The sequence below is a fragment of the Rhagoletis pomonella genome, unplaced genomic scaffold, assembly GCF_013731165.1.
Source record: "Rhagoletis pomonella isolate Grant_MI unplaced genomic scaffold, Rhpom_1.0 Rhpom_scaffold_00003, whole genome shotgun sequence".
Classification (NCBI taxonomy): Eukaryota; Metazoa; Arthropoda; class Insecta; order Diptera; family Tephritidae; genus Rhagoletis; species Rhagoletis pomonella.
The window spans coordinates 70,147,734-70,175,591 of record NW_023458557.1 but is presented as its reverse complement, the minus strand read 5'-3'; the positions used below and the strand labels follow the sequence as shown (position 1 = coordinate 70,175,591).

At 36.4% G+C, this 27,858-nt stretch overlaps 2 protein-coding genes across 12 annotated transcripts in view; one reads left to right on the top strand and one right to left on the bottom strand.

The window, feature by feature from the left end:
- LOC118735420 (sodium/hydrogen exchanger 6) overlaps window positions 1-5,991 on the bottom strand; it is a 145,506-nt gene extending 139,515 nt beyond the window's left edge. For 10 of the 11 annotated variants that reach the window (XM_036465146.1, XM_036465148.1, XM_036465152.1 and 7 more), the window contains exon 1: window positions 5,157-5,991. In XM_036465146.1, coding sequence (XP_036321039.1) covers window positions 5,157-5,601 — 445 coding nt within the window. In that variant the 5' untranslated portion in view covers window positions 5,602-5,991. The remainder of the gene's footprint in view (window positions 1-5,156) is intronic. The other variant, XM_036465150.1, reaches the window with a different exon arrangement.
- A 7,132-nt stretch (window positions 5,992-13,123) lies between these two features.
- On the top strand, window positions 13,124-16,201 carry LOC118735419 (FGFR1 oncogene partner 2 homolog). The gene has a single exon (XM_036465145.1). It carries the CDS (start codon window positions 13,459-13,461, stop codon window positions 14,512-14,514), a length of 1,056 nt encoding a protein of 351 aa, XP_036321038.1. The 5' UTR covers window positions 13,124-13,458; the 3' UTR covers window positions 14,515-16,201.
- The last annotated feature ends 11,657 nt before the right edge of the window (window positions 16,202-27,858 follow it).

Here is a 27,858-nt window from a genome sequence, read left to right as displayed (position 1 = left end):
AAATACCAAAAACTCATACGTCTCCAAACAAAAGCAAAACCGACAACGTCACCGCTATTCAAAGAACAACTACCCAAGTTATTAACAATACGAACCAAAATGCAAACAACAGCATTAAGAAAACAACAACGAACCCTTCACTTGAATGTATACTACCACACTTCAGCAAAGCACCAATCAACACACAAACCAACACTAGCGCATCTCCACTCAGCAATATAACTCAGCAACTTCTATCAGCAGACAAATATTTTATGTCTGTCTCGGACTCCGAAGAAGAGCCTAAATTATAGACAACTAACAATAAAAAATAAAATTAAAATAATTTAAAAAAAAATAATAACAATAATTATGGATTTAGGTATCAGTCTCGTAATTCTTCAATGGAATATGCAGGGATTTCTAAACAATAAGTTCGGACTAGAGCTACTCGTAACCAAACATAAACCCGACATTATTATGTTACAAGAAACCCACATAATAGAAAAAAATAAACACCTCTTACATCTTCCTCATTATAAAGTGTATCACTTCAACAAAACTTACTCATATTCCAAAGCGGGTATTGCAATCCTCGTAAAGGAAACTTTGAATACTTCTAATTACAAAATATCTAACAACAATCTTCTCTTTCAATCTATCACCATACACGCGTTAAAAGACCTGCACATAACCAACATATACCGCGAGATAGACTTATACTTAACAGCTCAACACCTGGACGATATACACACCTACCATAACGGATATCACTTACTGGGTGGTGACTTAAACGCACATAACGCTTTGTGGGGTGCAAAGAAAACAAATCAGAACGGAAAATTATGGGAAGACTTTGCAAACGATAAACAATTTGTAATTCTCAACGACGGATCTCCCACACTGCTAAACACGAGAAATACTTTAACAAACGTTGACGTCTCAATGGCATGCGGAGGTATAGCTCCGGTTCTGACATGGAATTGTCTTCCTCCGTCAGGGTCTAGCGATCATTTTCCAATCCTAATTTTCAACAACATGCTGAACATCAACAGCAGAATCAACCCCAGGTTTAATACTAACAAGGCAAATTGGCATCTATTTACAAATAAAACTAACGTCTACTCACAAAATTTCACTAAATCAGTTAACATCAACAGAGAAGCCGCCCAAATAAAAAAAGTTTTGAGGAAAGCGGCAAACGAAGCCATGCCCACCACCTTTTCAGCACCTAAGCACAATAGCCCAGTCTGGTTCAACAGTCAGATTGCAAATCTTATTAAAGTCAAAAACGAGAGATGGAAACAGTTTAAAAAGAACCAAACAGCTCACAATAGCGTAGAATTTCGGAAATCATGTGCGGCGGTACGAAGAGCATGTAAACAAGCCAAACAAGATTCATGGAATCGGTTTCTAAACTCGATTAATCCCACACTCGATCCAAAGCACCTTTGGCATAAGATCAAAAAGATCAAATGTCAACGTTTCTCCTGTTTCCCACAGATACTAACTGCCAATGCTGTACTCAAGCACCCGGAACAGATTGCTGAAGCCCTAGGAGCACATTGGAGCGCAGCAAGCTCGAATAAGTCGTTTGAGTCAACTATCATTGACCAAAAAAAATTCCTTGATTGTAGAGAATTTACCACAAACGCCACAGTCGAAGCAAGTAACCCAAAATATTACGCTCCAAGAACTTGAGGCAGCTCTCAAAACCTCTAAAGGAACCACTCCCAGCCATGACAAAATAACCTATTCAATGTTAAAGAACGCATCCATCACCCTAAAATCCCGTATATGCAGTCTATTTAGTCGTATTTTAGATACAGGAGTATACCCACATGCATGGAAGCATGCAATCCTTACTCCCGTTCCAAAACCCGGAAAAAACCCAAACTCTCTTGAAGGGTACCGTCCAATATCCCTCTTGCCCACATTAGCGAAAACTTTTGATAAAATTCTAGCCAACAGAATATGGAGGAGCTTCAGCAATAAGCTGGAAGCAGAACAACATGCATTTATCCCCAAACATGGAGTACACACTCTTACACATACATTAGAAGGACAACTGAAGTACTTAAGCAGAGAACATACGGTCGTTTTTTCAGCAGACCTGGCAAAAGCATACGATAGAGTAGTTTCTACGGAAGTAATAAAAGAAATGCATAAATGTGGACTACCGATGAATATCCTTAAGCTCTCTCTCTCCTTCCTCTCGTATCGAAGGATTACAGCCAGAGTCGACGGATACCTTTCAAAGGAAAGGAAACTAGAAAACGGAATTCCACAGGGTTCGCCTCTTTCAGTAGTACTTTATACGTTTTACGCTAATTCCTTACTAAAGCAGATAAAGAATATGCAAGGTATTTCGTATATAGGTATATATGCAGACAATATCTTTGCAGCTGCGTCTGGAACACATGAAGAGGTCGAGCAAAGTTTGCAAAAATTGGACGAAAATATAAATAAGTGGGCCATGGACACAGGCGCCTCAGTACCCATTGAAGCAACAACAGCCCTCCATGTTTGCCGGAAAAATAATTGCAATGCCAGTTCAATCCTTATTCGAGGACGTAGAATACCTTTACAAAATAGCTTGAGAATACTAGGAATACAGTTTTCAAAAAATATGTTGTGGAACAATCATATTAATGTCCTAAAAGACAAGCTTAAGAAAGTCAACAATGTACTCAAAGTCATGTGCACTAAACGAAAAGGCCCACACATAGACACCGCAATTGCTATTTGTCGTACACTCACTGAAGGTATTTTACAACACTGCATCACACTATACGGCTGGACGTCTAACAAAAATATCAAAACACTCAATACCGAACTATATAAATGCTACAGAACAGCCTCTGGACTACTTAAAACAACTCCCATTCCCACGCTCAAAATAGAAGCGCGAATCACAGATTTTCAAAGTCTGCGGTTTAAAAATTCCTCAAATCTAGCCGCGAAATCCATTACCAATTATGAGCATCCACTTCACGATATCATCTGGAATTTTCTCGACAGAATAGTAAACGATCGCGTACCCATACACAAAACATGCAGTTTAAAAAGAATAACACAAATGCTACATGACGCTCACATCCCTATTCCAGCAAAACCGTCTAAAAACAAAAAAGATACAACACATCTTATTACGATAGATACATCACTACACTCAACAAAAAAGATCTTAAATACACGAGAAGCATATGTCCAAAGCTTTCTTCAGATCATCAATGATACAGACCAACAATTAGTAATATTTACAGATGGATCGGTAACATGCGACACCCCATCTTATGCCGTAGTGGCTCAGGAAAGGGGCGGGCAATTCAGGGTGGTCCATCAAGCTTTGCTCCCAATGCATGCGAGCGTTTTCTGCACCGAACTAACTGCAATCAAATACGCAATATCCTTTGCCGCAAGTCTTGATAAGAAAGCAATTATCTGCTCAGACAGCCTTAGCGCCCTCAATGCAATTGCAAATAAAAGCAATGAAGCCCACAGTTTCGTGTCAGAGGATACTCTAAAGCAACCAATAAAACTTCTGTGGGTCCCCGGACACACTGGAATAGTAGGCAACGAAAGAGCCGACCAAGCCGCCAAAGAATGTTTTAAGTTTCCCCTGATACCAGAAGTCCCATGCCATGCGAGCATCATATTAAGAACGACAAAGGCTCTGCAAATAGAAGCCGCAACTTCCAGGGACAACTACAACACAAAACTATCACGTAGTCAATGCATCAAATTAGCTAGGCTTCGGACTGGAACTGCCCTTTTTAACACTGCCCACATCTTCACCAGAACTCAACCACCATCTTGCTCATTTTGTGCAACAATACTCACGATAGAGCACATACTTACAGTATGCCCAAACTCGAAGATTAATAAAAGCATTAAAAACATCCTGGATTGTAACAATAGCAACATCGAAGTAATAGAAAAATCATTAGAAATTCATCACCTCAATAATCAAATCTAACTAAAAGCGACATCAACAATGGCACTCAATGACCTAGACGTCCGGTGCTGACATTATATTTTGCAAATTTATTTTGCAAAATATGCTGATTAAATAAATAAATAAATAAAACGAATTATAACTCTATAGTAGCAAATTTTTAATACCACTGGACGTGACTATTACATATACTTAGGTTAATTGGTAACAACAGCAACAACGTTATTGATTAAATTCTGAGTAAATCGGAAATTTGTTCAGCTGCAATAATGTTTCGTAGAAAAATACATTTAAATTGCAAATATATAAGTGCATACATACATAAACATATGTACATATGTATATACTACGTACATATGAATGTATGTGCATAAATGTAGACAAGTCTATGAATTCAAATGCAAATAATAAGCCATAGAACACTGTTTACGTCAAAATTTAAATTGTGTTAACTCATTCGAGTATATGTAGGTATGTATTTATTGTTGACATGTTAATTATCTATTAAGCCAAGTTTCTATGCAAGTGGAGTTAATAGCGGGTGCTATGATTAACGAGTTTACTACATATGTACATACAAGCATTCTTCGAAATTAAAGATACAGCGAAGGAAAACTGTTGGACTCAGTTGTATTTCACTAATAGTTTTATTTATTTTTATTTCCACCATATGTGTCCCGGATATCAGAAGCACTTCTTTCGAAAAAAAATTGCATGGAATATTGTGAAAAAGTAAATTCACTAGAAGGGCATAAGTGCCGGCTATTTTATTACTTTGCAAGTATCAAATGTTTGAAAACGCAAGGTATTTTTGAAAATGAAAGTAGCTAAAACATTGTTATCAGTGCCACGCAGCAATGAAATGATTATATTAATACTTCCTTTGTGTATTATTCTTTTATTATCGCAACACCTTCCACCACCTATAAGTGAATCATAAAAAACTTGTTTGTACAACGCTGACTGCATTTGCGTTTATTATTGTCAGCGCGACTAAGTACCAAATAATGGATGATCGGAGCATGAGAAGGGGGTGTATTGCACACAGTAAACTGTGTACTGTCTAATTTTATAACAAACGCAGCGCTTAATGAATCGATTTATTTCGAGTGGCGTTGTATGCTTCCTTTTTTACAATTATAGTGCGACATTACCCTGTTTGATAAAGTGTGCATGCAATTACAGTAAATAATTGGCATATGGTACCATTTAAACTTACCATAAATAACTGCAAGGCCAGTTTCATGTAACCAGGAAACACGATGATGCTTGAACAGCCAAATTGTCAGTACGGTTAAAGTCAGCAAAAAGGTGTAAACTAACAAATTAAGACTATCAATTCTATGTGTAAGTGTTGCCTTTGCGTCCAGCGCAATATCCGTTGCAGTTGCATTGGCGGTATGCGTTAATGCTGCTAGTAGCAGCAGTGAGTATAGTATGTGTGTTGCATGGCCACAAACAAGCTGCCCGCTATTGCCTCCGCCACGCACTATGGTGCTGTCTTTTCTGCTATCATTGCCCAATGAAGGGCTTCTCCATAGACAATTATTTCGTTGTGTATTTTTTCTATGATGTGGTGCTGTTGTGCCTCCAATCCACTTGCATTGGTACACTCTATCCATGGTTTTTCCCAAAGGATTAGTTACTGTCAGACAAATTGCCATATTCAGTAATCGATTTTTATTCTGGTTGTAGAGGTGTTGGACATGAGAAAGCGAATTTACGACGTTCGCCTCCCACACCTAGCCCCTTTTCACAATTTTATGTAACTATACTGCACAATTTCTTCTTGTATACGTTATTATGAAAATTTTCAACATTTCACAACGATTATCACAATTTTATTTTCACTCACATGCGATTAGTCAGTCGAATGTTCTATGCAAATCTACTACTTCAGAAATAAAATCCTTCGTTCTGTATTTCCAAATGTGTACCTTTTTCGTCTGCTCTTCTTCACTTTTGACAATGATTTGAGCTTTGACAATCGCAAGTTTTTATTTTGTAGCAAATAGAAAAGAAACAACAATAATTGTTTTTGTTGAAATTTTGCTTTGAAATTTGATTCTAAACAAATTTCTCTCCACACAGAGTTGCTTGGGAGCATGGCTGCCAGACTGGGCGTTTTTACATCAAAACGTCGAATCATTTGTAAAGGATTTTTTGTAAATCTCCATCAAACAAAGAACGTAAATGTATAAGAAGCGACAACTCGTTACTTTGAACAAAGAACGTAAATGTATAAGAAGCGACAACTCGTTACCTTGAAAATGTGCCGGGACGATTTTGACCAGAGAACGTTTAATACAGAGAAGCAGCAACACGCTACTCGTTGGTATTTTGTAATAGATCAGAAATCCTCTAGAAGTTCACCACGTTAAATTTTTAACATCGATAGCTCTAGAAGTTCACCATTTTTTAACAGCGTGAGCGCAGAGCGGCACAAAATAACAGAATTTGAATAAATTAGCAATTGTGAAATGTTATTTTTGTGCATGTTTATATCTATCAACAAAAATGACTTTTGATAGTTATTTTAATGCCCCTTTCATTGAATTAAATCGAAAACATTAATTAATTATTACAAAAAATTTCTGGATAAATTTTGGGAAAACGTTATTTTCATAAAAAAAACCAATTAACTAATATAAATTTGCGAAAATTTTGTAAACCATATTTTCGTCAACAATTAGTAAATTCTTCATTGAAAAAATTTTAAACACGCTAAAAGGCAAGCGCATAAAAATGTTTGTAAATACATATACATACCTATGTAGATGCATTTATATGTATGCACATATGCAAATAAACAATGCTGCGCGCGGTTAAAATTTTTTCGTTATTTTGTTGTATAAAAATATGGTTCATGTTTTAATCAAAACCACATAAGTCAAATTTTATACAAAACTTAAAAAAATTCAACAAATTTTCGTCTAAGTTTTGAACTTTTTAATTTGAGTTTTTAGAATGATAGATCGGTAGAAAAGCAAGTGCAAGTTTTAAGCGGCTAAAACATCGCGTAGATTTTTAATGATTTTTTGTTGCGGACGGCTTGTACTTTTTACAATATACATAAAAGCGAATTTCTTGTAGAATAAAATGCGCAAGACCGTTTGCAAACAAAATAGTAAAACAAAAAATAAATACTATATTTTATAAATTACACCTGTTATATGCATAAAACCGCAAAATACGTCGGAAAAAAATTCATTAAAAATTAAAGCGATCTTTTATCCGCTTAAAAGTTTCACTTGTTTCACTAAAATTACATACATACCCAATCTATCTGCGTACCCAAAACTTTCTAAAAATTTAGATTAAAAAGTAGAAAATTTAGATGAATATTTGTTGAATTTTTCTACGTTCTGTATAAATTTTTAAAGTTTGACTTATGTGGTTTCGATTAAAGCACGAACCATATTTTTATAAAAAAATAACAAAAAAATGTTTACTTGAAAAACATTGTAAATATTATACAAAAAAGAACCATGCAATCACTTTTGATTGCCCGTGTATATACGTATGTGTGTCTAACAAGTTATGGCTTCTTATCAAAATACCGATATTAACTAATAAACTTAATATTATATAGTACAAATGTGTTTGTAAAATTAATTTCATTAAAATTATTTCTGCAATCAAATTTTCTATTCATGCAAAAAGCCAAACGCATAAATTTGTACGTACATATATACACATGCCTTTGTAAATATGTAGGTATGTAATGTATGTATGTAACATATATATGTACATACAAATGTGCGATTGGTCGGCTTTCGTCTTCCCCTCGCCGCTCCCATCCACACACAAATTATTCAATTTCTGGGAATCGACACCAGATTGGCACGTGCGCGAAAATATTAACCCTACATTCACGAAATATTTAGATTTTCGCATAAGTTTGCATTTAATAAAGCAATACTCGTACATTTTGTATGGAGAATAATATTAATTAATTTAAAATTCTGCATGTAACCATGTTCTCGACGATACATGTAACTTTCATCAAGATTAACCATAAAAATTGTGCTTCATTAACAGTTGGAACCAGCTGAAACCAACAAAACTATGTCCGCTAAAATGGGTTAAAGACCAACTGGAATTGACATTTTTTACACGCATACATGCATACTTTCATATACACATGTACAGTGGAGTACCACTAGCTTGGACTTTGCATTGCTTGTACTTTGATGTGTTTGAATCTTTTATGGTACTGAAGATTTGCTTACGGATGAAAAATATTAAAAATCGTCCGAGCATATATGTAAATATATTTTTATATTTTATTATATTATATTTTATTCTGAACTTCACATATGCTTTTTCATAGTTAATTTTACTCAGAAATTAATTATACTTTTATAAATACTTTTTAATATGTTCGTCTGCCGGCATAAGAACCTGGGACCTCATGAAAGCTTAAAAATAGTCGCACACTTCTCTGCAAACTCAGCTACAGTCGAATACTTATATGTACATGTTTCAAATGTTCAGTTTGAGCAAATACTTTAAAATTATTGTTTTCAAATAACGTGAGATTTTTCGTTAGTTTTCGGATACGAATATTATATTAAATATTAAAATTTTGCCAAAATTGGAAAATACAAATGTTCACAAGCACGAAGGCAATACCGCTCAACAATATTTGTATATTTGTCACTGTCATTTGTCATCAAGTGGCAAATTAGATATTTGGTCATTTGCTTAATTTTTATTTGGCTTATGTAGCAGCATTGCGTTCACACGATTTGGCCACCAGGGTTGTTTTTCATTTGCCGACAGAAGGCAAATATTTGGCTTTTCTGATAAATGACAAATGTAATTTAGCGTTCACATGATTTGTCTACGAATTTGACAAATTTTTAGCCAAATGTACAAATCGTGTGATCCCAGCTTAATAAGTTTGCGGCATAGACTGCTTTTACACAGTTCAAGTATTGAATTCAATTCTGCTCGCATGTGGAAGAGAGGGGGTGTGAAGAAAAGGGACGAGTACACATGCGTCTGTACCGTCAAGTCGTTTCAACTTTCTTGCTTTGCTTTTGGCATTTTCGTTGCTTCCCATTTAAAGAACCAAAAACTTGAATTCAACAGAATTGAAACGTGTAAAAGCAAATAGAAAACACAAAAGAGAATGAGCAAGAATTGCTTTCAAGTACTTGAATCATGTAAATCGGGTGATAGTATTAGGCAGAGTAGTAAAGGCAATAGTCAGCCGTTGAATTTTGTTAGTGGTGTGGGAATAGGGGCGTTTAAACTACCTTAGCACGGGTCGATTTTCTAGTCGATTTTTGTCATTCAATATCGACACGTGGGTAAAAGTGCACTTTAGCGGAACCCATGATAAAAACATAACAAGATAAAACCATTGAGAGGCAGTCTGACGTTTGCCAGCAATATAATTTGAAAATTCAAACTCACACACACATTCTCATTTTCAATCTCAAACAACAATTGTGTACAATTTAATTTTTTTGTTTAAAATTTTATACGATTTTAAAATGCTTGCAAACGTCAGAAAAAAATCATGGCCGATGAATTGAGAGAATAAATTTACCTTGTAATGTTTTTATCATGGGCGGAACCTGCCCAAACTCATCCAAAGAAGTCAAGGTATCAATCGACGTGTTTTAACGCCAATATATTTCTTGTCCCAAAAAAGTCACTTATTTGCTAGCTCTCACAAAAAGAAATATATGTAGGAAAAGAAAACCGCGAAAATGAAGCGGGAAAATATTTGTTCAACAACAGTTTCATTAGGAAATAAACCAAAATATCATAAAATATGATTGGAAAGATATTTTGTTTTCCTTTTAAAGCATTACAGTCTAAATTAAGTAAAAAAGAAAATTAAAATGAGAGAAAATAAATTAAGTAAACAAAAACACCGCTGTTATGAACAGAACGATATATCAAATTAAGAACTATTAAATTTAGCAATAGTCTTTAACATATCCTGGGAAATCCTTTTGAGGACTCTCCAATTGGACGATATTGCTTTGCATTCAGCTTTAATGAAAAGTCACTGGCTGGCACAGTTTTCTGTAATCCGGTTCTTTTATTTAAAGGTTATTTATACAATTGAAGAGAAATTTTTTTAGAAAAAAACTGGAAATCCACTTAATTTTTTCGATATAACTTTGGTAAATGTTACTCGATGGGTACGTAATAATTATCAAATTGAAGGCGCGACTTACTGTTACTGATTTATGATAATAATATGATGAAAATCGTTCAGATTATAAACCAATTATTTTAAAATAAAAAAATTGTAAACAAAATTTTTTTGTCATTTTGCTATATTTGCAATTTTTATATTGTATGCATAAACATAAGTAAACTGATTAGTGTTTGTAGAAGTTGTGCCTGTTCAGTGTTTCCATACTCGTTTGCATAAACACAATTTTTCCACGTTGATGGAAAATAATGGTTATTCTATTAGAGCTACCGAAATTGTTCCTAAATTTGCAAAAATTCGCAAACTATAGCCAATATTAAAAAAAGATTAGAATATTTGGAACTAGCGATCTAAATGCACGCCAGCAATATTAATGCTGTTCTTTACATCTTTTGACTATAGGCCAGTGCAATTATCAAGAGAACAATTACAATTTTCTTGAAAATAGATAAGTTTGAGATTAACGGTAAGCTAAAGTGCTGCGATCTTATATTTTGCGTTAACGGATTCATTATCTAATAATATGAACAACCCTTTTTACTGGACCCAGAATTTTTAACAAGAATTGGTCTTGTTCGACTAGTGTGCTGTGGGTCACTTGGCGGTCGATGCGCGGGCTCTCACAATTAAAATAAAATACTAATATTTTGCAAGCTTCTTGTTGACTTCATGATACAATATATTTCCACTATTACAAAGGGATTTGAGAAAAATTAGATTTTCGACCCGCCTTAATGTACATATACAGTGGAGTATCACACGAGCCAAACACGAGCCTTTAGCGAGAGTTTGTTTGAGTCAATTCCCACATTTCACTCTCAACTGGTATCATTTGCGAGCATTTGGTCCGCTGGGTATACTTACAGTCATACGACTGTGACAAATAATATGAACGGAAAACAGCAAAGAAATCAGAAAATAACAAATTTCGTAGAAAAATCTGTACTAGTTTTAACAGCACATGCACGCGCTAATCTCTGTTGACGATTTTTGTTACTCCTGCTTGTGGAAATCTTCAGATTATATACTTTTTGTTATACTTCAGCTTTTTTCTGTATAATAAAAAAAAATAGATCGCGCTCGAGAATGTCAAGGTAACGTTTTTTTTGCAAGTTTGCAACCTTCCCTATATCTTGTGTCATGCTCAAAGCGTCACTTTTCAGCATGTAATCAACCTACCATTTGTTGTTGTTGTTGTAGCGGCTACAACAACCCCGCCCATATCGGTTAATATCTCAGTCGTTGTCGTCAAGTTCCACTAACGGCAGCCCTAAGAAGAGTGCAGCCTGAATAGGGTTAGTCCACAGGGACAAAGGCGTTAGAGTTGTTGGGTTTTCCGGCCAAAGAAGAGATGTTTCGAGTCATGGGGTGTCTCTCCGCATGCCGGACACTTATTTGGTACACTTGCGTTTAGTGTGTTCAACCTGCTGCAGTCGCCAGAGCGAAGTTGGGCTATTGTGCTTTTTGTATCTCGAGGCAGATAAAGCTCCGTCTCGCCAATGTCCGGTGGTTGTGTGCCTAGAACGGCATTCACAGGTCTGGAGCCTACATAACTCGAGTCTGACTCTCTGTGAATGCCGTTCAGGGACTATCGATAAGCTGACGGGTCCAGGGGGTTTTTAATAAACCTCTGGACTTCGTCCGTCAGTTCGTAGAAATGCCTCCTGACGTGCCTGGGCGAGCAAGCAGTTGCCCATTTGGGTGACCACGTCTATGGCTCCCAACAAGGAACTACTTGCAGAGCATTGTATTGTGCTCCTTGATCGGGAGCAATTTCGCCTCTTCGTGTAGGTGGTGTCCGTAGTGCGGTATTTTGCGTCGTCTGCAGCTTCACCCACTGCGTCCTATTAGTCCCCGGCGACCGCACTGGTGCTGCGTAATTTAAAACCGGCCGGTGTATTGCCTTGTATGTTGCCAGCAACGTTACTTTGTCTTTGCCCCAAGTGCTGCCGGCTAGCGACCTGAGGAGCTTGTTGCAGCTCTGTACTTGTTGACTATAGCGGTTGCGTGCGCAGAGAAGGAGAGCAGACTGTCGAAGGTTACTCCAAGTATTTTGGAGTTATTAACCGTCGGGATTGGTGTATAATCGGCGTAAATTCCCAGCGGTAGCCTGACCTCCTTGGTCCAGGTGGTGAACAAGGTCGCAGAGGAGTTCGTAGGGAGAGGGTTAGGCTCCTTGCAGTGAAGAAGCGAGAAAGCTCGGAGAGAGATACCCGTTTACTTTCGAACACAAGTCATCAATTCCATTCCCAGTCGCCATGATCGAGCAATCGTCGGCGTAAGAGACAATCGAGACTCCCTCTGGTGGTTGAGGGAGCTTTGAAATGTAAAAGTTAAACAGTAGCGGGGAAAGGACACAACCCTGTTTTATTTTTCTGTGTTTGCTCGATTTGTCTCTAAACATTACCGACGAGTGTCGACTACTCAGATAATTCGCCGACCACCGTTTGAGCCTGTGTGGGAGAAAAGAAGCCTTTATATCTTCTAGTAACGTGGAGTGGCTGACGGTGTCCAACGCTTTTTACCGGTCCAACGTTACTGGGATAGTTCTCTCACAGGACGGTTACGGCTAAGGCCACGTGTTATCTGATTGTTTATGGCGTTAAGTGCTGTTGTTGTACTGTGCACTTTTTTCCACCATTTCTTAATCTGACACGCTCAAGTAAATTCACCTAGCAATTTTTTTTTACTATTCTGATCAGCTGTCCCAAAGAACGTAAATAACAAGAAGGGACAACTCGTTATAATTGTAGCGAATGTGCTCAACAGGGGCGTGCCTTCTATTTTGCCCTAGTGCATTTTTTGATTAGATGAAAAGAGAAGGCACGCCCCTTGAGCGCACTTTCCCTACAATTATAACGAGTTGTCCCTTCTTGTTATCTACGTTCTTTGCCAAAACCGCCCTTTTCAGGCGCTCGGTGTAAACACGTCTGTAATTTTATTTGTAATTTATAACTTTTAAACTGTGGCAAGGTAACAGCTGTCATTCCCAATCAGGGCAATTTGTCAAATGTCAGTAGACGAGTGCTTTTTTATTCAGTGATTTTTTTTCTAGTTTTCTCACAAATTAATAACAGAAATTATAAAATTCTAAAAACTCAATTGAAACAGCTTCTTTGGATATTGCGTTAATTAAAAAATAACACATCGCATAAGAGAAAATATATATTAGCTGAAGAAAAAGCGATATTGCTGAAGCGGAAGTAGCTCCACCAGCTGGACAGTACTATTAGAGGCGCCCAAAAACAGCCCATCTCGGGTTGATCAAAGTGCCACAAAAGAAAAATTGGACAACACGCAACCTATACGGTTGTTGTAGTATCACCCATTTCAACCAAAGATGTCGAATATGTCGGTGGGACAAATAATTATGGACGCACAGCGTATTGCTAGTCGCGTAAAAGATTTAGAACTGTTGGGTAATGCTTTGCTGGTAGAAGCAGAAGGCAACAATCGCTTGGTCGAAAGTTTGCGACAATTTCAAGATGATATGGATTCGTTAAACCGAATTTCCAACAACAAATCGAATTCTGAAATGGTGAATCGTATACAACAGCAAAATGCTACCAGTTCAGAAATATTGAAAGAAAATCGAGAGCTAAAAATATGCATTGAAGATTATGAACGCACCATGGAGTTCATAATGCAAAAATATCGCGAACATACAACCAGCAAAATACTCGAAAGCAAAATTAACTTCAAAGAAGTATATAATGAGGAACTGTGGATAATCATACGTGAACAGCGCGCCAAAATCAGGGAAATGGCCGTTGTAATGCAGCGTGCAGCTTCTGTGGATGATGACGCTGTCCACCGGGATATGGAAACCATGTCTCGACTGCGAAAAGAGAATCAAATTTTGCGTGAACTACTGCAGATTTCCAAACAATTTGGTTCTGCCAATCAACCAATTCGAATCAATGAGCATATGTTGGAAGAAAAGGGAATTCAAACAGATGGTGCGGACGATTCGGCTGATGAGTTATCTCTATCGGGTGCATCTATGGAAAATGCCAATAACAACTCAGTAATTTCGCTAGTACCGAACGCAGTTGCTGTATCCAATGCCATTAGTAGTTCTACACCCAGTAGCGACAATATTACCACTGCCGATAACATAAATGCGTGCAAGGCAGCCACCTCACCAACTATTGGCGAAAACAATAACGGACCTTCGCCAGCTGATGAGTCAGTGGCGATTTCCATTATTCCTCCGATAAAACATTCAGATTTAATAGCGACAACAGTCAGCGCAGAAAACGCTAATGCGGTTGACACTGCTGCCAAAGCTTCTTTGGCAAGCGTCAATTCAACATTGACGGGGAGTGAATCTAGGGCGACACCATCAGCAAACACATCTGGGCCGGCGGTAGAGGTACAAAAAGCTGCAACATGATAGGCCGCAAGCTCTAGGCGATTGCATCGATGTCGCCTGTCTTTGGGTTTTCAGAGTGAACAGTTATACTTTATTTCTACATTTTCTTTTGTTCACATATAACATTTAATTCTAAAATTTATTTCTTAATATATGAAATTATAAGCATAAGCATTCACTACCACTAACTTATTTAATGATCGTTACTACAACAACACAAGTAACAAGAAGTAAAATTGTATTTAGCACTTGAAATTGTTACTAATTTAAACAAAATCAAGATCAATAACACATGCGAGTTGCATATGTCCTTTGGACTGTTGCGGCGTGCACCTTTATTCATATAAATAAATATACATACATACAAATATTTAAACTTAAATAAATTAAAATGTACAATATTTATGGTCCTTGGTTTGTTAGTGGAATGAGTGTGAGTTAATTATTAAAATTGATTAGTTGGAAAATTGGGATTTTTTGAGAATTGAGACTACCACTAAAATATTTTGCGCCAATTCGTTAAAATTAGCTTTAGAAAAGGAGTTTTCACTTGCAACTAGTAATTTTTAAGCAAAAAACAAAACCGACTTCAATTCTCATAAAAAAAATTAAGATTATCGTTAAATTGGGCTCGGTTAATAATTCTTTTTTCAGCCTCACCTTCGATAAATAATGTGGAATAGATTAGTATTCGATTCGAGAACAAGGCCATTCTCCAGTAAAACGGAACCTTCGTTATCCAACGTATTAAAATTTAATTAGACATAGTGATTGTCTTATATTTCTCTTCGAAAATGAGCTAGATTTCACTTCCTCTCTTGTTTCTATGGTTTTTATTTTTTTTTTTTCGAAACCATCTCAAGCATATTTCCAATACACTATGAACGTTGGAAAACTAAGATGGGCTATGAGTTCGTTCTCAGTTTGATATGCACATTGGATATCGAAGGTCTTTTTCGAACGTTCGCCAAAATGTTTATAGGGTAATTTCTTCATGATGCATTGATCAGATTTGAATCAAATTAGTATCGGACGTAACCGGAACTCTTTAGGGAACTTGTATGCTGCTACAACCACGACAACCCTAAGAAACACACCAAACCTGACGCCGCAAGGCTAGTGGCGATTTTTACTGGGCACTGACCGGTTGGCACCCATGCGAGAAGGCCTGGCAGCGCTTACAACGACTTCTGTACAAACTACAGGAACAAAACCGAACCGGAAAAAGTAGAGTACCTTCTTTGCAAATTTCCACTTTAATGAGGAGCAGGTATAGCATACTAAGGGCATATGTATGAGTTCATATCGTTAAAAGAGCTCTCAGATATAAGCCTCCACACCATTCGCAGCTTTATCAACCAGGCTGGTTAGTTCTAACATATCGAGGTAACGATCTTCACGACGCCACATCGAATTATGTGCTAAGCGGAAGAAAAAACTCTCAGAATTACGTATTCTTCTTTCGGTAAAGCACAATATACGGCTGGCCTCAATAATATTCACTGTGAAGCCACCGACACCAGACATGGTCTGCTTTGCGTCAAAAGATATCGCCCCTTGTTTTTTTTTGAGGAGACGGGAAAAGCAATCCATTACAAAGAGATAAGAGTAGAAAGAACAAGAGAACCTCACCTAGAGGACAGAATGTAATAGCTCTTGGATATACATATTATGTATGTATGCAGTGTTGGCAAAATGTTAATTTGATTAAGGATTAAAAAATAACGATTAAAATGTTAATCGCGATTAACGATTAAAATTAATACATCGTAGTCATCGGTACGATTAATGATAATTTTTTTTTATTCGTTAATCGAAGGTTGTGATTACGATTAAAAAATCCTATCGAAAGAACACACCAATATCATGCTCGTTAAAGCTGAAATTAGTCGAGAACGCAGAACGTATACTTATGGGCTGTTTTTGCTTACGCGTAAATGTACATTTAGCGCATTTAGCTCTAAATGCTACTCTAAATGTACATTTATCCATACAAAATTCGTCATCTAAATGCAACTAAATGCAACACAATCTTTGCATTTAGAATCTAAATGCTAAAAGCATCCCTGTGATCTTCCAAAATTTCTACGATTCGAACATGGTTTAATGAGAAAAAGTGGCAACATTGCTTTTTCGAGTATACAACCGCTAGCTGCGTTTCAGTGATCGCCGATCGAGATTTCATTTATTATTTTACATTATTTGGATAAAGAAAAGTTACGCAAATTCAACATCGATATGATGCTGATAGAAATCTGGATTAATTTGTGATCAACTCTGTTTGTTTTGTTTCCTAATTAGGTGTGGAAAATATAATTGGCAGCACCGACAAATGAATATATACACAAACAAATGTTCGGTTATGGTTAAAACAATTCAGGTTTTTGTATTGAATTTTCGGTTTAGAATTTATTTTTCCTTTTCAGTAGGGGTTTTTGCACATTATCTTTTCCGTGAGAATTTATCGTAATGGATACGGATCTGAATAAGCGACTGGAACACGGCTGTTTGTCAAAAGCATACGATTTCGAACTCGCGTAAATGTACATTTGCTAAATGCGATAGCATGAACGCTCTTCGAAAACATATGTTCGAAAGTGCTAAATGCTGCATTTTAAATGCAGCAAAAACGCTGCATTAAACGCAGTCTGTATACGCAGAATTTTGCCGATTACTGGAGCCCTCAGTGTTGCTTACTACACTGTTGCCACTCATCAATGCCTTTTCATAAACTTACCCTTTCAACTACAATTTTTCGTGCTATAATAGATTTTAGCTAAATATAAACTACTTAGTTTTCAGCAAAAACCTTATTCAATAGTAAATTTCAAATATTTTAAACATATTTTGAGTAGGAACTTATATCTTTTTTACCATCAGTAAAACTGACGAAGTGGCAGCCATCTAACGAAGGAGAAATCAGCTGACACGGAAAAATCTAAATTCCGCAGATTTCTGCCCTACGGGCTACAACTACAGAAAAATTCTGCGGTGCTGAGTTTTCATTTACATGGCGCTTTGGTAAGACAGATCGTGTCAGCTGACTCGGGTTTACGTACCGGTAGGTTTACGTTCTTGACTAATTTCAGCTTAAGGGAGACAGTAGTCAAGTTTCATTTCCCAGGATGTATTCTGGATCCAACCACATCAGATTCAATATTTCCTGTCTAGAAGCATACGACTCGATCGTGAGCAACGTACAAGGCAATTGGTCGGTCGGTTCTAAACCATGCAGGCCTATGTGTTCGCCGGGGAATAGTAGGGCGCAGTGGATGAAGCTACAGACTTACTACTTAGAACACGGCACTGCAGACAGTAACCGGATGCCTTTTGATGTGGCCGCAACATCACCTGCATGCCGAGACTCATATGCTCCCAATTCAGGAGCATAACACAGTACTCTGCTAGCAATTCTTAGTAGGGTGTCACCGACGTGGGCTTGCTTGCGGAAGAGTCCTCGGCACGGCACGTCTGAAGGCACCTATACGAACTGACAGACCAAGTGCAGAGGTTTATAAAGCAGCCTCTGGCCCCGACAGCATACCGACAGGCCTTAAACGGCATTCAGAGGGAGTCGGTCTCCAGTTACATAGACTACCGACCTGTGAATTCCGTTTTGGGCACACGTCTACCAGACGTAGACGAGACAGATTAAATGCGGATGTGCAAAAACGAGTACCCGGCATGCGGAGAGACACCCCACGACTCGAGACATCTCTTTGCATTCCCACTAAACTCCAGTTAACTAACGACTCTGTCCTTATGGACGGATCCTATAGGCTTGACGACAACGATTGAGGTACTAGCCGATCTGGGCGGGGTTGTTGTATCTGCTGCAACAACATCGTGAGCAGATATAATATTGCATGCGCTATAAATAACTTCTCGCCTTCCAAAAGATTTTAGATCTCTCTTACAAAATTGAACGGCTCCTAGACGTTTAAATAAAATCGCTCTCGGAGAAGCAACACTCCCAACAATACAACAGGCGTACATTAAATAGATCCACTGAATCTGCCTTACATGTCTAATAAAATAATTCTTGCACTTTAAACAATATATTCTGGCGAGGTTGCTTGAGATGCATTTAATAATATTGAGGTCAATGCCATCGCTGAATTCTAAATGTTGATGATGGTGTTTGCAGATGGATACAATAGACGCGATATAACAGAATAACTCTATAACATACTATGTGAACAGAGGCACACCACAGGGCGATGTGCTCTCACCCCTGCTATGGGCAATGACGCTTAAAGGCATTCTGCTAGAACACAACAGAGGGGCGCCAAAGTTTCAGCAACTAAGAATCATAAAAAGGACAGCAAGCACAGCAATAACAGGTGCAGTAAGATTCTGCCCGACAGAAGTGCTAAATGCTATCCTCAACCTGATCCCTATCGATCTTCACTTGAAAGATGTAGCTATTAAATCGGCGGCTAGACTCGGAGTTATGCCTATGGGGGACTAGACATTTCGGACTATATGGTATGCAATCTAGACTTCAGCTGTAGTGTGCAAGTCTTATTCCCTTCCAAAAGAGACCGAGTGGCAAATAAATAGGCTACATCTTTATACACCGGATCCATGATGGATTGTGGTGTGAGTGCGGGAGTCTACTCCGAGGAACTCGGTGTTGCTCTGTCTCTACGATTGCGCAACGATACAAGCATCTTCCAAGCGGAAATTCTAGGTATCCTCGAAGCCAAGTGGTCCTATTAGCAATAACATAACCGGTTACCAAATCTAAGCTAGTTAGGGAATGGACAATGGTACTGCGCTCAGTGCCTCAGTCAAATGCCGTCTCTATTGTCTGGATTCTGTACCTATTAACCTAGAAGGCAATGAGAGAGCTGATGAATTGGCAAAGGCAGGGTATGGGCGAAAGAGATATACAGGCTTGTAAGATATCGAGAACACCATGGCCTGACTAGGAAAGAACGAAGATCTTGTGCCCATCAGTTAGAAGAAAGAATGTTAGGTAAAAACCTAATGGCACAACTAACCGATCTATCAGGAACTATCATAAGCGAAATCGGTAGATTAATTAGGGAATCAAACTGGTACTTAGAAAAATATCCCCCGCGAGAAGTGCGGCGGTGGCGACACCGGTATACAGTGGGAAGAAATTGCATATTTTATCTTGAAATTCAGTCGAAGTCCTAAATCTTAATAGATTTAAATTTTTATCAAAAAACCAATCTGCTAATAATACTAAGCCGCCGAGAAACTAAAATTCTCCATAAAATAACCTCATAAATTGTTATTAAATCAAGTACTTTCATTTATTTAATGCTTTTTGAGTACATTTACAGCCAGTTTCACCAAACTATTTAAGTGGAAATTAACTTTAATTTAATTTTGTATTTAATTCTCATTTAAATAATTTTCAGTTTCAATAAACTATTTATTTAAGTGAGTAAAAAGTGGTTGTAAAACAGACTAGGACTAGCTTTGGCACGCTGTGTTGTAAAAGCAGGGCTGGTATACAAGTAAGCAGCAGATACACAATGATCAGGTGATTAAACGTGTAACACCTCTGAGTGTGGTTATTCTGATTTAACTTTTATTTAAGTGCAGAGCATAGGTCACTTAAATCGAAATTAAAATTGATTGGTGAAACTGAAAATTCGAAAATTAAAGCAATTTTCACTTAAATAATTTGGTGAAACTGGCTGTTAGAGATCAAATGCCATCAAATGTCTTTTATTGGGAAAAATTATATTTTTATTTATAATTAATGAATTATTAATTTATTTATTTATTTAATTAAGAAATTTGGTTGTATTTTGAAAACTATTCAGTCTTTTATAATACATCAGCGCACATTAATTTAAAAAATTAGAATCTTAACCCTAACATGAAACAAATAAGTGATAACAATAAATTTAAATTTATATACAAAAAAATAATTCTTCAAATTAATATTAAAACTTAACATTAAATAATAGTAATTATCACTCCTATAAAAAAAACTTAACAATTAAATATAAAAGAGAAAGAAATAAATAAGGAGGAGAGAAAAGCTGAGTTGCAATCACATTTACCTCATAGAATTAAAGTATTCATGTATTATCCCCCCGTAGTTGCCCCTATCCATTGCAGACCTAACACTATCAGGAACGGAGTTCCAAAGCCTCACCGCATTGACGAAAAACAGTCTCGAGGAAGACTAATAGGAGTATTTAGGGATAATAAGATTTGTGTGGCTGCAAGACTTAGTTAATTTTAACTTTTCGTAAATGTATTTCGGTGTTTTGAATTGAATAAGTTTGTAAATGTATACATAGTTTCTTGCTGCGAGATATTGAAAGATGCTGCATCCAAGAATTTTGCTCCTCCAGAAGGAGATATGGTCATATTTTTTGAACCAAAAACATAACGCGTAACATTATTAAAGGCAACATCAATTTTGTGATCCGAAATGGAATCAAGCTTGCTATATGTATACAAGCTCAGAGTACGTTATGTGTGGTACAATGAGTTGAATAGCTAGCTTTCTTCGAGTCTCCAAAGGCGTAAATGACGCTGACCTTCTCAATCTACGTAAAACAGAATACACATTACTCACCGCTTTATTTATATGGGCAGAGTTCAGCTTAGAATTAACGACGAAGCCTAAATTTCGAATTTTGTTAGTAAATTCAAGGACACTATTACCAACAAAAAGTTTTGGAATATCTTCTACATATACTTCACTATTACTAACAGGTAACATATATGACTTTGCAGCATTTAAGCAGAGAAAATTATCACGCGCCCATTGCGAAATCGCAGACAAGTGACTATTTATTTTACAACACATATCATCAACAAGGCCAACACGGCTAGACAAATGCAATTGAATGTAGTCAGCATAAGCATGGATATGGACATACTGACACACATAGAATTCATCATTAACAAAAAGACTAAACAAAAGGGGACCAAGCACAGATCCTTGCGGAACACCGGAATCAACAACACAAAATTTGGAGGAGATATCTTTACATTTTACTTTTTGGGTTCTTCCCACGAGGTAGCTACAGTGTTGCCAGAACTTTTTGGGCCGACCGGCTAGATTGGCAAAAAAAAGCGGCTAAAAACGGCTAAAATGTTTAGTGAAATTTCACATAGACTCTGGCAAAAAACGGCTAAAATGTTTTAGTGAATATTCACATGCTTTATTTAAATAAACCGCAAGAAACGAAAGATCATCAAATGAATCACTATTGCATATATCACCTGAATTCATTAACTTTAAGAGATCGTCATCTACAGTAAAATTATGGCAGCATTTTTCTTCACGTTTTAAACCGTATCTTATATATAAAATAGCGTTTAACGTTTTAACACACACTGGATTTCTTTGCTTAGTTTTTATTATATTCATTGAACTAAATATTCGCTCTACTTCTGCATTACTTATAGGCAAAACAAGAAAACTAAAAACTAGGTTGCAAAGGTCAGCAAAAGGGTTTTCTCCTAGGGCATTTCGAAATTGATAAACTTCGGCCCAAAAATTTACAGTTGAGTCTAAATTACTCCAGGTATGTAACGTTAACCGTTGCTATTGCATCTCTATGGATGTTATTTCGTCGGCATTATATTTGTGTTTTTGTTGCTGTAGTTGAACAAATACTTTTGGTTTAATTACTCTTAATGCATTTCCAACCGAAAAAAGTCAATTTTTTTTAGTGTGGCAATATTTGTTGGGAGGCGTTGGCGTAATTCCTTTATTAAAGTGATAATAAAATAGCGACCATTTTCTCGAATTATTTTCTCGGCTTCGTAGTCAAAAGCGTTTGTGCTTACTTTTGTTTTTAAATACTCTTCAAAACTGTGATAAAACTGAGGAAATGGAGCAAGGTATGGTTCCAACGGGGAGCATATAGGATCAAATGTGTCCGCGCTAATAACCACTAGGGAGCATAGATGCGAAAGTAAAACATTGAGTTCATTAAAAATCTTCATTGGGTCTGCATTATTGCTTTCGAACAACTTGTTTACTTTTTGCACCTGAAAATTAGGCAAATAGTAAAATCGGCTAAAAACGGCTAACTTTTTTTTTACAAACCGGCTAACAAATCGGCTGCCGGCTAGATCGAATTTTCTCCGGCTAGTTGCTATCAAAACCGGCTAAATCTAGCCGGAAAACGGCTAAAATGGCAACGCTGGGTAGCTAGTCATAAGTTTAACAGAACTTTCAGGAAAACCAAAGCGATATTTGAGCTTTGCACAAAGCAGGTCGTGATTTACTAAGTCAAATGCCTTAGAAAAATCAAGGAGGCAAAGAAGGGTTAAGTCACCGTTGTCAAACTGTGTTCTTATGTCGTCCAGTATTTTTAGCATAGCCGTAGAATAGCTATGCTTGGGTTTAAATCCTGATTGCAATGGGGATAAAAGGTTGTTTCCTCGGAGAAAGAAGGAAATTTGCGCTGCCATCATAGACTCGCACACTTTCGAAAATACTGACAAAATGCTTATTGGCCTATAATCACTGGGTTTTGTGGCAATATTCTTTTTGGCGACAGGAATAATAACCGCTTTTTTCCATTCCGTAGGAAAACACGAAGTTGTAAAGCAGTGATTAACGATATGTGTGAGAGCTCAGTCACTCCGTTAAATTGAAATGTTTCCTTTAGTGTAAAAGCGTACTAAAAGAGACATTAAGCACGTTTGGATCGATATTACACTCAGTCTTAAGTTTTCCATGCACGTTAAGATGTTTTAAATTGCGCCATATATCTTTGGAAGGCAGTGAAGGGTTCAACTTGGAGCTACAATATAACCGCTTAGCTTGTCCTATAACTGTAGTAGCATTGTTTCTAGCAATTTTGTATTGGGACCAAGCAAAGTCAGTCTTGTTCGTTTCCATTTTGAGTATAACCTGTTAAGAGTTAATATAGCTGTTCTGACTTTGCTACTGTACCACGGACAAGAGCTTTTCATAGCCCGAACAGTACGTAGAGGGATATGGACATCAAATAATTTAGTCAAGGTATTATTTAAGTTGCGTTCTAGATGCTCACGATATTCACGATTTGCAGGTTTTTTTTTTTGCAGGAAAGCGTTCCGGGTGCCAAAAAACCTGCAAGTCAAACCACTTTTGTGAGAGTAACTTGCTCTCTCTCTCAGTCAGAAGTTGCAGGTTTTAGTGCGAAGTTTTTCTTCCTGCAAGTTCATGAAAAGTGTCAAACCAAGAATGATAGAATACAAGATTGCGCCGATCAGAGAGGATTTTTGAGAATAACTTTTGTATGACGTCACACTGGTGCAATTGCGAGAGAGAAATGCCAAAACGTGAGCAAGAATGGAAGAAGAAGAAAAAATGCTGCAAGGAAAATGTAAACAAGTTGCACCAGTGTGACGTCATGCAAACAACGATTCTGTCAAATTTCTTTAAGAGGGGAATAGCGGTCCGAGATCGGCGCAACCTTTGTATTTTCTCAATCGTGGTGTCAAACGATACGCAGGGTTGCATTTGTAAACAAAAACAGATAGCCAAGAACATTAAACGCCACGCAGACAATCAAATAAATACGTCAAGCATTGCATATGTGTGAGATTGGCTCGTGTCTTGCCCGCAAACGTTCAACAACGTTCAAATGCGAGCCAAATTAAATGTTTCCTTCTTTAAAGTTCACCGAAGAATTTGCTTGTAATATAAATCTGCAGAAAAATTGAAATTCTTAAGAAATAAACCTAAAAAAAAATACATTAAATTAGTGGAAAATATTTAAAACACAAAATGGCGGATTGAAAATTGAAGAAAAAATATGAAAAAGTTCTTTTTTTTACCGCTGAAAGGCAAAGAAAATTTAATATATATATATATATTGCTACTTAAAGGTTTCTTATTTATTTGGGAAAATGCAAAACTAACGATTTTTTTTAATATTAAAACTTTTTTGTACTACTTAAAAAGAATGAATTACACTGTAGGGAAAATTTAAAGTTTTGAAATGACAGAGAAAAACACGTAAACTTAACTTGTAATCGTATATTACGAATCTATATTCGTATTTCTATATCAGGTCTTTTTCGCAAGTTTAGGCAGTTTTTGGTAAAACTAAGTTGCAAATTCAGATTCCTCGGACCCCAGAACCCCTCCAAATGCTTTCTGATGCTTGATTTTCATTTAAATCAATTTTTATTTCTTTGCGATCACCAACTTCAATTGAAAAAAAAACGCTTAAAATCGCCAAACTAGGAAAACTGAGAAATTACTTTTCTATATACAATCGAAACTTTCACAAAAACTTGGTTTCATCTAGTCTCTAGCCGACTGCCTAACAGTGTTTGCATTAAAGCCTGTTCTTTTGCCAAAAACTCAAGCTACGTACTACTCAAGGCACATTGAACAGGTAGTATCAGTAGAGCAGCTGATTTAATTTTTTTCAAATTATTCGGTCTCTAAAGTGCCTAATACTTTTAATTTCTTTTCACAAAAAATATAAATTGTCAAAATCTTTTTGCATGTGAAACCTTTTACCTAACCTAACCTAACTCCGCAGCACAAACGGTGATTACTGGGTCTTGCATATGATGGATCAATGCTTCGAGAAGCAAACTAAATTTACTAAGAAAGAAAGGGGGCTTATTGAATAAACGCTAAATTAAAAAACGATTTACATATTATTCAACAAAAAACAGAAAAAAAAACGGAAAAATCCTGAAGTAAATCAAAAAATACTTTTCATCTTTTTTAAAATACGTTCCTTTTAGGTTTGAAACCACTTTGCGCCCGCTCAATGGAATTCTTTGCCAGAATGCATGAAACTTATCTTCGTTAGTAGATATTCTCGAAATTTTCCTGGCATGATGCAAACGAAAATGTTTGTATGTGGTTCTCATTCCGTGACTCCTGAGCAGCTTCAGACAATTGAGCTATAGGCAAAAAAGAAAAGTGGTTTGTGCAATATTTTCCAAAATGGTCATTCCGGAAGACATGACTTGAATTATTGTATACAGTCGTTTTCTTAGATCTTTATCGATTCCAGTAATATCTGAAGAGCATTCATAGCTCTCGGAAACCCTTATTGCGGTATTACCTTCATTTATGTTTCGACTCCCGCCTTGTCGAGGTTTGTCAATAATTAATCCCAGCTCTTCCCGAAACTTTTTTTGCAACTAGATACTTTTTCCAGTCTTAAGGTGCTGGCCCAATGCAGGCTTGCTTTGCTTGCTTCGCTGCGAGAAGTGTCAAAAATTATTTGGAATATACTAAAACGTATAAAGGCTGGCCAAATGGCAGCTTTTCTTCACTTGCTTTAAGCGCCTCAAAGTTTGAAATAGGCAAATGTTTTATTTGAAAGCGTTTTGTAGACTTTTGACAAAGAGGTATGTTCCTTTCAAAATAGATAAATTCAAACAAAAATTTGCTTACTTAATTTAAAAAAAGTCACAGAAAATGCAGGTAATTCGAAATGAAATAAAAATGAGTCATTGTTTCCATATTTATATTTAACATATCGTTATCTTATAGTAAAAGGTTGCAAAGCCCACTTTTACAAATTTTACACGAGAGGAAAAAACTTCTTATAGCTCTTTTCTTCAAGTAAATCGCTTTTTTAAGTTATAGTTTTTTTAGTAAATGTAGATATAGATATGTATGGTTCATTAATCATTTCTTTTAAATACAAACATTATTTCGAATTCATTGACTTTTCAACCAGACAGCTGGTTACTTTGAATCATAAAGTAAATAACTCAATTCTTCGATGAATGCAAATTATGATTACTCAAAAGTTCAGTTGCTCGAGTAATCAAGATTTTGATTAACCAAAAACAAAAATATTTGAGTAACTTGCTTTATGATCAGGGTCGGATCGTGATCCCGATTTTTGGGGGGGGGAGGGCGGAGGGGGCATATGACATTCAAAAATTTTCTACGCCCAAGTATGATAGACATTTTATTTTATTTTATTATATATTGTTTATAAATGAATTATATTTCTATAAATCATATGTTTTCAGCCATATAAAAAATGTCAACCCCTCAATTTGAAAAATACATTATATATTTGCATGCAGCTGTGCATCCTTCACACAATTTTAGTGCTATTAAAGACCTTTAATTTAAGCCAAAGTAGAAGTCTGAGAACTAAATTTTTACGATTCTGAAATTTCATTCGACATTTTACGCATATTTTTTTCTAATTTCGGAGTAAAAACTAGCACAGCAGTTTCGAAGTTTGGTTTAAAATTGTTATAACTTGGCTCAAATTAATGGTCTTGAAAAGTACTTATTGATCGAGGGATATAAAATTGAGTGAAGGATGCACAGCTGCATGCAAATCATAAAACTGCAATATATACTGCATTTTTCAAATTGAGAGGTTGACATTTTTTTCGAATTTTGAACAGTAGTACAACTAGTACAATAAGAAATTTCAAATAGCACGAAATTGTTCCGGAAGAAGAATCAGAGTGTAATTGAAATTCTTAACTTAACTTAACTTTAAATTTGAGGGGAGGAGGGGGGGGGGGGGGGGGAATTTCCCCTATTTCAAACAAAACTCTTCAAAAGCAAACTCTTTTAACAATCAAAATAAATTTTTTTTGAGTAATCATACTGTAATTAACTCGATTAATCATCGCATTGAGTAATCAAAATCTTGATTACTTGAGTAATTGATTAACCAAATAACTGATTAACCAACTTGCTCGAGTAATCGAATAATCGCACAGCCCTAATGTGGATGCTTCCACATCGATAAGTATCGACTACTGACATCGAGGTAAATATGTCTTAAATTTGTATTTCTTAACTGTTAAAATCTTAATTGACATATCATCATCATTATATAAATAGGCAATCATGTTTCCTTTACACCCCTTTTACGGCTAAACTATACTTCTAAGGTATAAACAGTTATATATCATTAGAAAGGTATTTTGATGCTGATGTGCAGGCAATTTTTAAAATTTCAAATCAGTTTAAAATAGAGCGAAAAAATCAATTCAAAAGTCACACCAATACCAATGCACACATGTACATGGTTGGGGCGGAAATGCCCCCTAAATGTATGCTTTAATATTGATAGCAAATTAAAGAAACGTGCTAAGCAGCAGTTCAGGAATAAAATGTATGTATGTATGTACATGAATAGATTAGACTCAAACAAGGAAGAAGGTAAAGTTGAGTATGGAGAAGAAGAGAGTGATAAATACAGAAATTAAAATAAAAGTAAAGAAACCGAGATATAAAGACAAAGAGCAAGGAAAATTTAAATACCTAACCTAATAACAATGGTGGGGGTGAATATGGAAATGAAGAAAAGAATGGACATATTTAGATCAGGATAAAGGAAAAGATAAAGATGAAAACCAAGACGACGAAGATGAAGATGAAGATGAAGATGAAGATGAAGATGAAGATGA